Source organism: Podarcis melisellensis, assembly GCF_964234715.1.
Source record: "Podarcis melisellensis genome assembly, chromosome: 2".
In the NCBI taxonomy this organism is placed as follows: Eukaryota; Metazoa; Chordata; class Lepidosauria; order Squamata; family Lacertidae; genus Podarcis; species Podarcis melisellensis.
In genome coordinates, this window is record NC_138529.1 from 61,767,952 (window position 1) to 61,783,185 (window position 15,234).

At 40.7% G+C, this 15,234-nt stretch overlaps 1 protein-coding gene across 1 annotated transcript; it reads right to left on the reverse strand.

Moving 5' to 3' along the window:
* Window positions 1-4,567: 4,567 nt before the first annotated feature.
* On the reverse strand, window positions 4,568-13,338 carry RBM22 (RNA binding motif protein 22). Its single transcript, XM_081897231.1, has 11 exons — window positions 13,229-13,338; window positions 12,435-12,488; window positions 11,268-11,297; window positions 10,692-10,824; window positions 10,082-10,182; window positions 9,794-9,966; window positions 9,465-9,665; window positions 9,149-9,313; window positions 6,896-6,984; window positions 6,086-6,220; window positions 4,568-5,551 (listed from the first exon to the last, which is right to left on the reverse strand). The coding sequence occupies exons 1-11, from the start codon at window positions 13,280-13,282 to the stop codon at window positions 5,421-5,423; spliced, it is 1,266 nt and encodes a 421-aa protein (XP_081753357.1). The 5' UTR covers window positions 13,283-13,338; the 3' UTR covers window positions 4,568-5,420.
* Between the last annotated feature and the right edge of the window lie 1,896 nt (window positions 13,339-15,234).

A 15,234-nucleotide genomic window follows, 5' to 3' on the forward strand; every position in this document is an offset into this window, starting at 1 on the left:
CTGTCAAACAGCGGAATCAAGATAAGAACTGTATCTTTATATCTCTCTGATCCAAAGGTGTTACATTTAACCAGAAGTTGCTGGAAATTAAGTAACAACAAGTAATAATAAAGTAATAGACTGTTGGTAAAGGGGAAAAAAATGGCAATCCCCCTAGGGGAAACCAGAGACATTACAATGGCTGCAGAAGGAAAATTACAAGCGGAAATAGAGAGAGCCCTTTTTCTCGTGGGAATTCTACAAGAGCAAGAGATAGCTATGGACAAACAGCTTACGGCTTTGATTTCAAAAACAAGCAACTCTGCTGATGGAACTGAGGATTTGACCTTGAAAGATTCTGCAGCTGAACTGGAAAAAGTTTCTTTGAAGTTGGAGGACAAGGAGTCTGGAGGGCAAAAAGTACAGGAACAGGACTTCATGCAGCAAGGGGACAGAGAAGTTTATTGGATTATGGATTTTGAAAAGAGAAAAGTAAAGGAGGAAGTTTTTGGACACTATAGATGGGAAGCTGAAATAATGAAGAAATATAACTGGGACTTCCTCCTCTTTTCTGGAATTGGTGAACGTGATTTAAGGGAACATCTGGCAGAATCCCTGCAGCAAGTCTTTTCAACTAGGATTGATTGGAGAGAAGGCGAAGAGACTGCATTAGACATCCCTCGAGACTTGAAGATCAATAAGAAGGACTATCAACAAAACAGGCAGAGAGAGACTCAAATGGTGTTAGAGGCCTCAGATGTGAGGAATCCGGGCTAGGAGTTTTATAAGAGGGCAGATATCTAGGAAGGGACAGATATCCGGACAAGGAGGGAGGGGGAAAATAGAAAGTTTTAAAACTAGTTTATGATTTTTGGGTTTTATAATTTTGATTTATATTTTAATATGAAAATGGGGAAATTTATGGTATAAGAACCTCGATCGATCTTAGAAAAAGAATTTAAGGTATATAAGAAAATGGGATAAATAAGTTGGGCCTAATAAAGGGAATTAAGTTTAAATATAATAAGAAGAGGTTTAAGAAATGAAACAAGAACTTGCTGAATTAAGTTTGAAAATTGGGATGCATGGGTGGGGGTGGGGGGAAGTCAATGAAAGAGGGTTATGAAAGAATCTATTTGTGTTTATTTTTTTTTTCTCTTTTCTTTCTTCTTTTTCCTTTCTTTCTTCTTTCTTTTTTGCTTTGTATTAAAATTTGAAAATTCAATAAAAATTATATTAAAAAAAAAAGATTTATTTAACAGAAATAAAGCCAAAATGGAAAAGCCATGTGTAAAAAACTAAGCATGCCTTGTGATTCAGTAGCTCGTAGAAGCACCTTTAGCAGCAATAACATGAAGCAATTGTTTTCTGTAGGACTTTATCTCTCTCACATCATTGTGGAGGAATTTTGGCCCATTCTTCTTTACAACATTGCTTCAGTTCATTGAGGATCGCTCTTTCCTCTTTGACATTGTGTTAAAACACACCTGAATGCTCCAGACCAACAAACTGCTAAAAATTCACCTGTTATATAGGTGGGCACACATGCTGATCATCAATTAAGCAATGACATTTGATTAGCAGCCCCTGTCTGCTACTTAGCTTCTTAATTCTTATGGAAACAGTAAGGGTAGACTTGGCTTTTCACACATGATTTCTCCATCTTGACTTCATTTTGTAGCCTTATTAGAGTTCACCGATTGGGTCTGTGTTGCTCCGGGACAGGAGGAAGGAAGTCAAAATGACACCGAGGTTGTTTCAAAGAAAGAGTTTATTCTGCTCTCCGGATAGCAGAAGGCACCTGTGTGGTGAGTCCACAGCAAGTACAAAGAAATGACAGGTTTCATGCAGTTTATATATCCTCCAGGCACCCTCTCACTCCTCCCCTAGGAGCCCAACCACGTCGGCGTACATACACAGGTTGACATCACATATGGTCCTGCTCTGGTACTCTCAACCATAAAGGCATCTTCCTTCCTGTACTTCTGACCATAAAAGGATATTCCTGTTCCTACTCCTATCTTGGAGCAAGAGGTCACTACTTCCGAGAACATGCTCTGGCGTTAGTCCCAGACTTGGGTCTCTGTGTCATTTGTGGTCAGAACATAAGATATGTCTGTGTCTGTTCTACTGGTAAAGTCAAGGCCAGTCTTGCCGTCAAACTGATAAGGGAGAGAGCTGTGTTCTTGTTTTGCATTTGCTCAACGGCTAAAGTTTATGCATTTTAGCTAAGGAGAAATGGGGATTTTGGTGCAGTTTAAAAGCTGCCTGCACAGTCAGTTTTGGGGTTTGGGAATCCCATTCCTTCAATTTCTGTTAAATAAATCATGGCACCATATGTCATGTGTTGTGCATCTGAGGTTGCATTTACCTAATTTTAAGACCAGTTACGGGACAAATGATTGCTATTATGTCCTGATATGTAAAAACCCCTAATTCAAAGGGGGTGCACTTTGTTTTTCCCATGACTGTATATATCTGCTAAAAGGGAATCTCTCTAGCATAGAATAGATACCGTACTCACACACAAGGCAAAGTTGGAATAGTAGGTTATGCTTGTTACTATTACATGCGTTCTTCACAAGCTCCTGCCTAGGGCTTTTACTGTACAATTTAACTGTACAAGCACGGCCTGCAAACCCACTTCATATTGGGATTTCTTATGTTTTTGAAAGGATCCTACAGTGAAGTGAGGCCTTCTACCAAGCCCAGAACTGCAAAAGCCAAGATGTCAGGTTGCTGCTTAACTCTCAAAAGGAACCTAGTTTGTTCAGGAAAGAGAACATATTTCCTTCTGAGAAGCATGAAGCTACATTCAAGTTCAGATGAGTTATATTTCCTTTAGTCTAAAGAGAAAAACAAGTCTGGATGCCAAGTTTGTGTCAAATACCACCCCGGAATTTTCAACGGGGTGCCATCAAAGTAAGATGCTGTAACAATAAAAAACACATTAATATAGAGGTAATAGCAATAAAGATTTGAAAGCTGTTTTCTAACTTCATTTTTCGCTTGTCCTACAAGCTATTTGCAGATAGTTTTTTGCATTCGAGACAAGACCCAACATCTAACTTGAGAACAGGGAGGGATGAGTCATATCTTTAAGGCCCAAGACAAATTAGGTTGCAGGGACACAGTAGCAGTTTGCTATGGAACCTAAATACAACATCACCATGGTGCTAATGAACTAGTGCTGAGAGAGCCAACTCTGCCATCTGATGAGAGGAGCTCTTCCCATTAGCTCTTGCGGAAAGCAACACAAAGTTTTGTTCTCGCTATTTAGCCTCATTAAATATGTAGCAGGATATGTGAAGTCTAAGAAGCCCATTAATATAAAATATTTAAATTTGAACTTAAGGATCAGAGAAATTAGTGGGAAATGGACTCAAGGGGGGGGAAAGCAGGGCGGTAAATTAATGCTTGCCATTTCAATGGAAATTGCATGTAAACAGCATTCTAGGATTGCAACTTAAGTTCTCCCTACCCACAAACTGGAAATAAAACAGGAAAAAGGGACTGAAATTAAAACAGGAAAAAGGATTGCCACTTAACTGTTACTAATACAGTTCCCAAAACGGACCGTGAGTGGGCGCCACTGGTCTGATCACACTGTCCTTGGTTTTCTACTCTGCCTGTATTGTTACAGGCATTTTATAAAGCAGACCTACATATTCCAGATCTTGGAATAGATGAGAACATACCAACAGTAATAGGAGAGTTTTCATTTAAATATCAACTTCCATTAATTTATAGCTGCTGCTGCTATTATTATTATTATTATTATTATTATTATTATTATTTTGTTTATTCAGCTTTGTGGAACTCCTGTGTAATTTTTATGGCTATTTTAAATTATTGGTATTTATGTGGCTATTAAACTAGGCAGTTTTTCTTAGATTGTTGTTAGTGATTGAGGGGCTACAACATGTAAAATAAATGTAATATTAAGAACATTAGCTGCCAGAAGGACTCATTAAAATGGAACTTAAAAGCGAATTCCTACCAAAGGGGGCACTTCAACAGCTATTCCGAACATCGAGAGTAGACTTTCCATTCCAGCTCCCATAACACAGCATATAGGCAATTTAATAGGTAGAAATATCAGACTATTATTTGTTACAAAATCCTTGTCAGTGAAGGAATAGTTCTAAATTTATGAACTGGAAGTGATGTTTACATTAGGAAATATGTGGGAAAATAAAATGAACTATATTTTAAAATGCTTGTTGCTTGGTTATTTGGTAAAACACTTCAATATTTGAGATTCATCTCTGATGTCATTTTAGAATTTGTTAAAGCATTCAAATTGCTTCAATCAGGACTTGGGCACTTTTGAGAAATAGCATACCACCTGCAGTTTCACACCAGTGTGGGGGCCTAAAAAATCAAAATGCATTTGTGCAAATGTTCATCAGTCACTTTTATATTCCATCCTTTTAGTAAATGAGGCAAACACTAAGCAATGCCAAATCCATTTCTTTTACACAACTGCCTCTGGAAGCAAATTCCAGATATCACTGAGTGAAGCTGCAAAGTGCTGTATTTTCTTTTTTTAAAAAATGCACACAAGGTAATAAGACTTGGACATAGGTAAAAATATGATTCTCTTTACTAGGACACATGACAGACTTGATGCAGAAAAACAGATGGTACAGGGTAAATACCGAAAACACATATCTAAAAGAGCCATCAGTAATCAAGTGTTGCGTTAGGAAATAAACCAGACTAGTTTCAGTAGCAAATGGACATGAAGGCCACATAAGTCACAACTCAAAGAGTCACCAACCCCTTTAACAGAGGTTTAACAAGCATGCAATGCTGCCGCCTCAACATTTTGGTAGCATGCATCACAGACAGAATCATGAATGATGGGAAACAGCGTTGAATAGAAAGTGGCACAACATCCATATGCCCCTCATTATAGTCTATGACCTCCCTGTATCTTTCCATTCCAGCTCAGCGCCAAGAGAAACTTGAATCTAGTTTTAATGGCAACACAGTAATTTGACATTCAAACAGATTACTACTGAAGGGCTTTCCAGGCCATTCTGAACAATGTTGGGTAGTTTCAGCTGGGGATTACCAAACTGTCTTAAAGGAGGGTGTCTCGTTTTGTTGCCAAAGACTAGTTTATTTGAAAGTATCCAAAATTGAAAACGCTGATGGGATTTGTAGTTCTACTATAATTAAAATTCCTCTAGGTCATTTTAAAAAAAGAAGCCACTGTTTCCTCAAAATACTTGTATCAAGTTCTTTGGTTATACAAGTGATCTGTTTTTTTGTTTGTGTAACACAGCTGGACTGAACCAGGGCCGTGTGACTATGAAGGAGAGATATTTTGTTTCCTGCACATTGTAACTGAATGTGGTATGCTACCAACGTAAAGTTCCATAAAAAAAACAAAGAAGAAGAAGAAAATAAACAATGAGAATGATCTTGCGATGTTAGGGGCTGTTGTGCTTGCCGGCATGGGCACCCATTCTCTGTGGATCTTGAGAAGGATAATGGATAGGACCCGGAGCTCTCATGAAAGGAGGTGGAGGACCCATCGCATGAAACATGTGTGGCCCAAAACCTGCGGAAAAGAGGACAATCTTTGACACTTGATCAAAGCTTTTATAGGTAAGAGAAAATTCTCTGAATTTGTGACTGGCACCTGACATACTCCTTTAATTAATGTCAGATACCTTGATTTTGTTGTCTTTAACACAATTTCTTTCTTTTTTATTTTATTTGTTTTTTTAATCCATCTTGCTTGGGTAGCCACATGGCACTCAGTGGGCTGTTTCCTAGCAATCAAGGACAAGACTGGGCTGCAAATCTTCCATAGAAAAATAGTCTGACCCCACAATTACATTTCCCACAATGTTGCTTCACAAGCAATCGCTTCTCTGTTGCTAAATGCCATGATAAAGTTGAGCGGGATGAATAAAGAAGCAAACACGCTCAACTAGCCTTCTCTTTAAGTGAATACCAATAAAAGATGTTCTGGAGGGCCAAGTTTGCCTATACCTGCCCTAGAGATTAACTAAGCAATAGAAAGTAGATCCATAGATGCAAAGACAAGACATTCTGCCACATATTTCCCCAGAAAACAAAGGAAAATTACCTGGGGGTGGTGGTGGAGCAATGCCAGGCGGGGGTGGCAGGGCAATGTTCACCACAGCTGGAGGGCCACTGGGAGGTAGGTTGAAGTAGTTTGCAGAGGCTGCCTCCTCTTCTGCTGCAGGAGGAGGAGGAAGAGCTGTGGGGACACAAAAGCCTTGATGTCAACCTTTTTCAGCAGACGAGAGCAAGCCAAGTCCATGGAGCACTACTGCTGTCCATTTTCTCAATGTCTATTATTGTTCGTATAGGTTCAGTAAAGGAATTTCCTTCCCTATCAAAGCTACCTGACTCTAAATCAAATGCATCATCTTGCCAAGGCCTATATTATTAGGTTTCAAATAAGCTCAACCACCCAACCTTTAAAGCAGGAGGGAGAAATCTGCAAGGCACTAGATGTTCTTGGACTACAACTCCCATCATCCTTGCCCCATTAGCTGTGCTGGCTGGGGCTGATGGGTGCTAGAGCCCAACAACATTTGGAAGACCACAGGTTCCTCATTTCTGCCTTAAAGTATAACTTAACTCCATCCATCCATCCAGGGGTCCTTTACCTTTAGTTTTTACCTCCTTCCCTTCTGATAAACTTCTTCACAGACTCTCTCGTAAGCACAGTTTCCTTCTCTAGTTCTAATTCTGCCAGTCTCTAGCTATGCCAACTTCAAAATGAGACCTTCTTAACCTCTCAGAATAAAAATGTTTATTGCGCCCCCGTTTTCCAAATAAACAGAACAAGAAGAGCAATTGTTCTGCAATTCACCTTGTCTAGAATGTCAGAAAACCCATGTTTCTGAACAAGGAGCACTTTCCTTACCTCCAGGTAATCCCGGCACTGGCTCCAGTTTTATACCGGATTCTGTGATTCCTTCTCTTTCCTTTTCTTTTCCTCTGGCTGCTTGAGACCTGAAACCAAATCAAAGCATTTGAACTATGGTAAAGTATTAAGCTGGGTGGATGCTGGACTTCCAGATTTTAAAAACAGCTCTTTGGTCTTGGTCATGGTGACTAGTTTGGAATCTGCTGGATTGATTGCTTCTGTCGAAAGGTGTCTTTTGTACAGGTACTGTAACGAGCTGGGATTACAGGTAAGACCTCTCCCTTACAGTAGCTGCTTCTAATCTCAGCTTGTTACATAGAGTGAAGATATCAGGTAGCCTGACATCTGGCTGGTTGTTGGGGGAATCAAATGCACATCAATCTCTCACAGCTACAATAAAGCTACCATTAAAATTATGGACTGGTCATTTCTTCATCAGAGGGCAAACGGGCAAATTTAGCAGGGGATCAAATACTTACCCCCCCCCCTCACTGTATAGATAGGAAGAGAACCGGGTAGCTTTCTTAGAAGTGTCTATGAGAAGCTGCACGAGCAAGATGGTTTTGTAAATAATTTAAAGCAAAGGACCTGCTAACTAGGGTCGAGAGAACTCTCTCTCTTTTTTGGTCAAAGATTTTAATTTCACAGTTTGGCAGTATAAGAAATCTTACTGGAGGATAAAGAACTAATTTTGGGAGATGAAGTGTCACCCCCCGGACCCGGGAGTGCCCCGCGAGAGAGCCTGTTGATGAGGTATTGAAGAGTTTGACAGCTGTCAAATTAGCTGTCAAGACGGAAAAAGAGAACTTTTTGTTGTTTCTGCTGGTTATACTTGTTACAATTTGAAAATAAGGAAGAGCTGATACAAACTAACTTGACTTTTGGATTTGAGCTGAAAGGAATATTAAGGAACCAAAATCCCTCTAGAGGGGGTTTTGGGACATTACAAGAATGGCTGGAGGAGGGAAAATCCAGGCGGAATTGGACAGAGCATTTGTTCTCTTGGGAAAGATACAAGGCCAACTTGATGTTTTGGCTACAAATGTTACAACTCTGGACTTAACAGTAAACAACATCATTGAGTTTGATAAGGATTTGAATCAGGAAGCCTATTCAACTGGGCAAACAGAGAAACTTGAGAGCTTTGAGAATTTGGAGAAGGAGATAGATGTTGTTTTTGAAGAAAAAGAAGGAGGAGCTGTAATTCTGCAGGTGTTAAAGGAGAGCTTGAGGCCTGACATGATGGCAACAAAGGAAGATAAAAATTTGATGTGGAAAGTCTGGCCTGAATTGGAGATTGAAAAATGGAAAGATCTCCTTATGTGGAGATCTGAAGACCTAAGGATTACAAATTTGATGGTGGAAGTTGGAGCTTTGGGGACATTTGGTTTTGAAAGGAGTAAGAAAAAGATTTGGAGTACCCCATAGGCTCCACTTTTAAGTATGGAGGTCTGGCTGGAAGAAACATGGATCCTGTTGGGCTGGAGCCTCTCCGAGATTTGGTGTTCAATATTAAGGACTATCAAAAAGACCGGCAGAGAGGAACTGAGAGAGAATTAAGAGCCTCGGATGTGAGATCTCCAGGCTGATAGTAGATTGAGACTGATGGACACTTGTTGGGGACTGAAACTGGGAAAGGGGGGGTGGAGTTTGGGAATCCAAAGGGGACATAATTATAATTTGTTCTGTTTTTATTCTGTTTTGTTATTGGTATGAAAATTGGGAAATTTGTGGAAGGGAATATTGGTCGATCTTAGAAAAATGTTTTAAGAATGAGTATTGATGTATAAGTATTGATGTTTAAGTTTGGATAAGGCAAAACTGGTTTTTAAAATGAACTAAATTAAATGAAAATAATGTTAGCAAAAATAAATTGAGGAAATGGATTAAAGAGAAAAAGTATAATAATAATATGTTAAAATAAATTATCAAGTTAAGGTTGAGAAATAAGTAATAAGGATTTGCTGAGCTAACAATTTAAATTGGAATACAAGAAGCGGAGGTGTGAGGAGGTCTGAGAAATAAGGTAAAAGAAAATAAGTAATTGAAATTTTATGTGTTTTTATTTTTGTATGTTGGTTATTTTTTGTTTAGTTTTGTTTTTGTTTTATTATTGAAAATGCTAATAAACATTTAATAAAAAAAAGAGAATAAGCAAGATGGTGCTCTCAGCTAACTGCAGAAACTGTCAAGGCAGAATCTCTGAAAGAAAAATACATGTTGCCATCACTTGATTTCCTTATCACTCACCTGCCCCATTTCACATTAAGCCTGCGACCATTGACAATGAGCTTGTTGAAGGACTTCTCTGCTGCCACTTCTGCAGCTTGTCGGGTAGCAAACTGGATAAATGCACACTGTTGCCTCTGCACAACAGTTATTGTCCGGATCTCACCAAACTGATAGAAGTGATTCCTGAGGAGGAAACATATTCCAATAAAGAAATGCCCCTTTTCACATTCCTGAAGTCTAAGATGCTTCAAACCTAATACTCTCCACAACCAAAAGACATGCAACCAACACTGCCAAGCCATACCATCTGAAGTAGATCCAAAAATGCACTTACCTAAGGTCAGTCTCAGTGATGGTGTCACCCAGGCCACCTACATACAGCGTTGTAATTGTCTTGTCATCAGGTGGGTCCAAACGAGGCATTGTGGAAGCTCGTTTGAGAAGCTTGTCAGCCACAGGATCATTAATTCCATAGTAACGATCTTTGATATTCTGATCTGCAAGCGGATCATCTGGATCTGTAGGTTTCTCATGTCTAAGGATTCAAGAGCAATATTTCATGACATTTGTTGTTAAGTGCCAATTTCACCTGTCTCGTCTAACCTTTTAATTACTCAGACATCTGCTTTCTTGATAAAGTTTACTTTTTCACCATAATTATACCTGTAGGGACATTCTTCTCCTCTTTTGCACTCTCCTTTCACCCAGAATGAACAGATATGTGGACGGTTGCGTTTATAGTAAGGTGTGGTCCGAGCCAGTTTCAGCAACATGTCACTGGTGGATGTTGCCTTTCCTAAAGCACCAACAGGTCGGGTGCCATCAGAGTTCATGATCTACAAAAGCAGAGAAACAGGGATGTACACAATAAAACCAGGTGGAAAACACATGTCTTAGTGATCTGGTTCATTTACTTTAACACCACTAATTACACAAGAAACATTACTTCACCTCTCTTTCCATATTTTGGGTGTAATACTCTTTGTTAACATCCGACTTGGGCATATCATCTTTAAGCGAGAGTCCAGCATCTCGAACCTGAATAGGCAAACCTAATATTTAATGAGGAAACAGAAAATTAATATAAAAGCAAAACAATAATGACCACAAACGTTATAAGCAAAGTATTTAAGCAAATAGTTTGAGAGCATTTGAAAGTAGATCATGGACTAAAACCACGGACCTCTGTCCAGTTATTTCCCTTAAGAGAAGCAGGCTGAGCACATACTGCAAAAGACAATTTCAACTTCATCTCCACTATTAAAAAATGTCAGCAATGACTGCCTAGCTTTGGAAAGCTGATGCTAAATTCAGACTCTCCAAGCAGAGGGAATAGCACTAGTATGTGCCATGCAGGCCCAACTGTGGAAGGGGAGTCCATATACAATCTGTTTTTGTACTGAAATTGATTTTAGATGTTTAAATTTTGTATCACTCAGCATTCCAGGATCCTTTGAGATGAAGAACAGGATATAAAATTTTAACAACAACAACATTCTATACTCGGCAAAAATATGTTAATTTTGTATTTGCACAGTATAGTAAAATGATAGCTACACACCATACTCCAGGTCAAGAAGGCAGGTCTGACAAACATTTTTCAGCTTGCTGCATGTTTGGCACACTTCTGTCTTCTTAAAGCGCATCCGTACACCCGGGCACCAACGAAATACTGTGAATGGCCTAGCACAGATCTGAGACAAGATTGCATTAACATGTAGCAGTCTATCTAACTATAGAAGAACACATGACTAGTGAACTTTCAGTTGTCAACACTACATAAACTCAAAACAAGGGAAGTAATTATTGGAAGACTCAATGAGGATGGGAACTGATTGCAGTGTGCTTAGTCCTTTTTAGGCAATGCTATCTTTGCTGTTCTCCATTATTCCATTGTGGAAATGAATGATATGTTTTGCTCTGTAGATCTAGCAACACTGTTGTATACATGTTCTATTGACACCATTGAAGTGAATTGAACTAAACTAAACTAAACTAAACAACTGCATGAGTAAGATTTAATGCTTATCCTTTATTGCTGTGACACTAAATTGTCAGGAAATATTTCTACCAGTAATACAACCACCCTTTAAAATTATGTCACTGTAACATACTCTCTTTTGAATGACAAACATACCTTGCATTCTTTTCCATATTTCTCTTTGGTCTAAAATAAAGGAAGATACATGTTAGAAAAAATAACTGTATCTCAAGATTATACGCCTTTTGAAATCCAGTTTACCTTGTCAACTCCTACAAATTATCTCCACAATATATGTTAACTGTACTGAATGTTACTTTATCTGCTCAGACTGTCCTAGGGAACAGAAGAAAATTCACACTTTCTCTGATAAGAATATGCAAAAACCTCTGACCTCACATCTCTTTCTAAAGAGACTGAAAATCATATTTCTACAAGAAATGTTATCTTGATCTCCCTTCCAAGCATAAAGGATACTGCCTGCCAGGGATTCAATGGAAGTAGTCTTTTTTTATACATAAAAGGGAAATGTTTCTTACATTAAATCTTTGTGGGAATGGCTGGTTACATAACTGCTGTGCATGTACACCAGAGTGTAAATTTGAGCATAAGTAAAGAATAACTTCAGAGAAAAATGATTCTTATGGAGAGCCTGCAAACACAAATTGAGGCACATCACTATGATCAGTCAAACTGATTTTAAAAGGATTTATAAATGCTTAATTTCCAATCACAGACAAACAAGTGATCTAAATACCTACCAAGATATTCATCTCAATATATTTAGCATAACCTTCTACCAAGGAAACTATAATACAATACATTGCTTATTCTTGCAAGTGAATACACAAGAACAATAGGGACCCCTGATTAGGTCCAGTCGCTGACAACTCTGGGTTTGCGGCACTCATCTCACTTTACTGGCCAAGGGAGCCGGAACAACTTCCGGGTCATGTGGCCAACATGATTAAGCCGCTTCTGGTGAACCAGAGCAGCACACGGAAACACCATTTACCTTCCCGCCAGAGTGGTACCTGTTTATCTACTTGCACTTTGATGTGCTTTTGAACTGCTAGGTTGGCAGGAGCTGGGACCGAGCAACGGGAGCTCACCCTGTTGTGGTGATTTGAACCGCTGACCTCCCGATCAGCAAGCCCTAGGCTCAGTGGTCTAGAAATATTTTCTTAGAAGCAAAATCCATCACATAAAGAGTACATACTTTATAACAATGAAGTCAGAATTGGAAGTTCCCTGCAAGTTAATATCCTCTTATCTTTGTTTCATTCTGCTGATCTTTAGTAATAGCCCACAATAAACACATACCATTCGAATATAGGGGTTTTCTCCAAGACATGTCTGGCACAAAATGGGGAAATCCTACACAGAAGAAAAGAAAATAATTTTACTGCAAGCACATTTCACCAACCCTGAATTCATAAACAGGATGTCTATAAACACGTCTATAAACAGGATGTCTATAAACATCCTGTCTATAAACAGGACGTTTCAAATTGAATGTGAGAACGAACAACTCAGACATTCCTAATATCAGTAAATGGATCTGATGTAAAGCATTCAGTGTCACGGGCACTTCTGGGGCTGGGTGCTACTTATGTGTACAGTATCAGCTTTATTTTTAAGTGCTGTGTCACAATAGCAAAAAACGGCAAGAGGAGAACAAATGAGTGCAACTCAAATCTCCTGGTTTCTTCAGCCCGTGAAAGAAAGCACAGCAATGAGTTCTCACGTTTAAAGCATGCAGTTAACTACATCCTCCTAACTGCACTTCGGCATATTAGGCGAACAGCCCACCCGCCCACTGCTGCACTGTTGCGCAGCAACAGTTAACACCTCACTAGCTTCGCTAAGCTACATTCTCCCCAAAAACGTCTCTTTTACAAGGTGGGAAATCGTGGTTAGCACGAGGCTTCTCGCTGCCGACTCCCTTGACCCGGCAAGAAGCAGAAACCCAGCCGCCTCACTGGGCGGGCGGGCGGACGGGCGGCAGCTGATCCCTTGCCCGCGGGAGAGTGAAGAGCCCCGAGTACCTCCCCCCGCACCCTTCTCCTTCCCGTCCCGGCACCCGAGGGAGCCACCCGGCCCCGGGGGGTATTTACCGCATCCTCCCAGTTCTGCCGATTATACGTGTTGGATCCCAAAGACGTCGCCATCTTGGCACGCCGAACAGGGGCGCCCGGAAGTAGACTGTCGGCACGCCGGAAGCGCTCCACACGTAACCTCGCCATAGAGATAGAACGTGTAGAGTGGCAGTGCCCCGCCCCACCTTTGCAACGGGGAACCGGTGGCCCTACAGACTTGGGGGGGGGGGAGGCTTTTTTTAGGGAGGGGAGGGAGACCTCTTTCTCCCATCAACCCAAGGCAGCATGGCCGGTGTCCAGAGAGCTCAGCTGTACTGAGAGGTCACAGGTGTCCTGTGTCCTGCTCCTGTTTGCACAGGACTGCAGCCTGTCTGGAAGCCATAGAATGATAAAATCGTGGAGTTGGAAGGGACCACGAGGGTCATCTAGTCCCACCCCCCTCCGTGGTGTTTAGTAGGAAATGCCTAGTGGGAAAGTGCTCAGTTACAGCCCCCACAGGCCAGTGGGTAGAAGCGAGACGTGAGAGGTAGAGCTGTGTCATAGAATCATAGAGTTGGAGGGGACCCCAAGAGTCATCTAGTCCAACCCCCTGCAATGCAGGAATATCAACTAAAGCATCCATGGCACATGGCCATCCAACCTCTGCTTAAAAACCTCCAAGGAAGGAGAGTCCACTGTCTTACTGTCAGAAAGCTTTTCCTGTTGAGTCGGAATCTCCTTTCTTGTAGCCATGGGTTCAAATCCTACCCTCCAGACCAGTCGTCTGCATACTATTACAGGTCACCCCAAACTCTGAGCAGTGCAAGATTCCAGAGTACTTGGCCCTTGCCCAGGGATTCTTTTCCTTCGGCATGAGGTACAGCAGGGACTGTGGTGTCTTTATGATTAAGTGTTCCATTTACACATTTATACAGTGGAGGGATCTCCAGCATTCACATCTCAAGAGGAGCTTGCAGCATTGGATTCAAAGGCAGCCAAACAGCTATCCACCTCTCTTTTCCAGCTTGTCCCAGCCAGCCCACCAAGAGATCTGCCCTCCCTTCTCATCTTCTTTTCAAACCTTTACTTCTGTCTACATCAGGGGTGGCCAACTCCCAAGAGACTGTCATCTACTCACAGAGTTATAAACTGGCAGTGATCTACCCCCATTGGGGGGTTCAGGTCAAAGTTGTTGAGCTTTTTCTTAGGGGAGCAAAAGTTGTTGAGCTTCTTTGGGGGAGCTAAATTGAATGTGAGAACGAACAACTCGTTCTATAAAGATCTTTCTATATAGATCTATAGATCTATATAGATCTTTATAAAGATCTATAAAGTGATCTACCACAGACGTCCAGTGATCTACAGATAGATCATGATCTACCTGTTGGACATGCCTGGTCTACATCATCCAGTCTGAAACCCTAAACATTTTCTTTCTCTGCCCACTGGCACACACAGTTGGATGAGAGTCCCCCCTCTTTTCTCACACAGGTTTCACCCTATTGATAGGTTGATGACAGCTTATCTCCTACCTAGGTGGTGCCCTGGTCTGAAAAACAAGGTTAGTCTGCATAATCAGTGCTTTAACCCTAGCTCCCAGGAATCTATAACAACACTGAAGAGGGTTTAGCTCAAACCTCCGGATGAGTCCTCCCAACAGTTTTATGTAGGTGTTAAAGCAGCACAGGGGAACAAGATGGAACCTAGAGGCATCCCAACTGCTCTGTACTGGAGCCACTATGAAATCGTACCTGCAGATGGGCAGTGTTGTTCTCATATTCTGCTTGCAGGCTTTCCCCAGGCATTTTGAGAGCAGGGTGCTGGACTAGAAGGGCCACTGGCCTAATCTAGGTGGCTCTTGCATTCTTTTCAGATGGAGGAATTTGTATCTCACACCAGGGATCATCTCATAACCAGACATTCCATGAGTCTACAAGGAAAGATGCTTTTCCTAAAATGGGAACTATAGGTTATAATTTCTAGGAGTTATGCCCAATTAATATTAGTCTGATAATAGCAAAGATTCCAATTGGCTCTTTACATAG

Bases quoted from the DNA above. Each gene is read 5' to 3' on its own strand.
- RBM22 (XM_081897231.1), bottom strand. From the start codon at position 13,282: ATGGCGACGTCTTTGGGATCCAACACGTATAATCGGCAGAACTGGGAG. The intron at 10,183-10,691 runs GTGTGTAGCTAT...ATTAAATATTAG, and splicing joins CCTTCTTGACCTGGAGTATG to GTTTGCCTATTCAGGTTCGA. The intron at 9,967-10,081 runs GTGAAGTAATGT...CTGCTTTTGTAG, and splicing joins CCCAAAATATGGAAAGAGAG to ATCATGAACTCTGATGGCAC.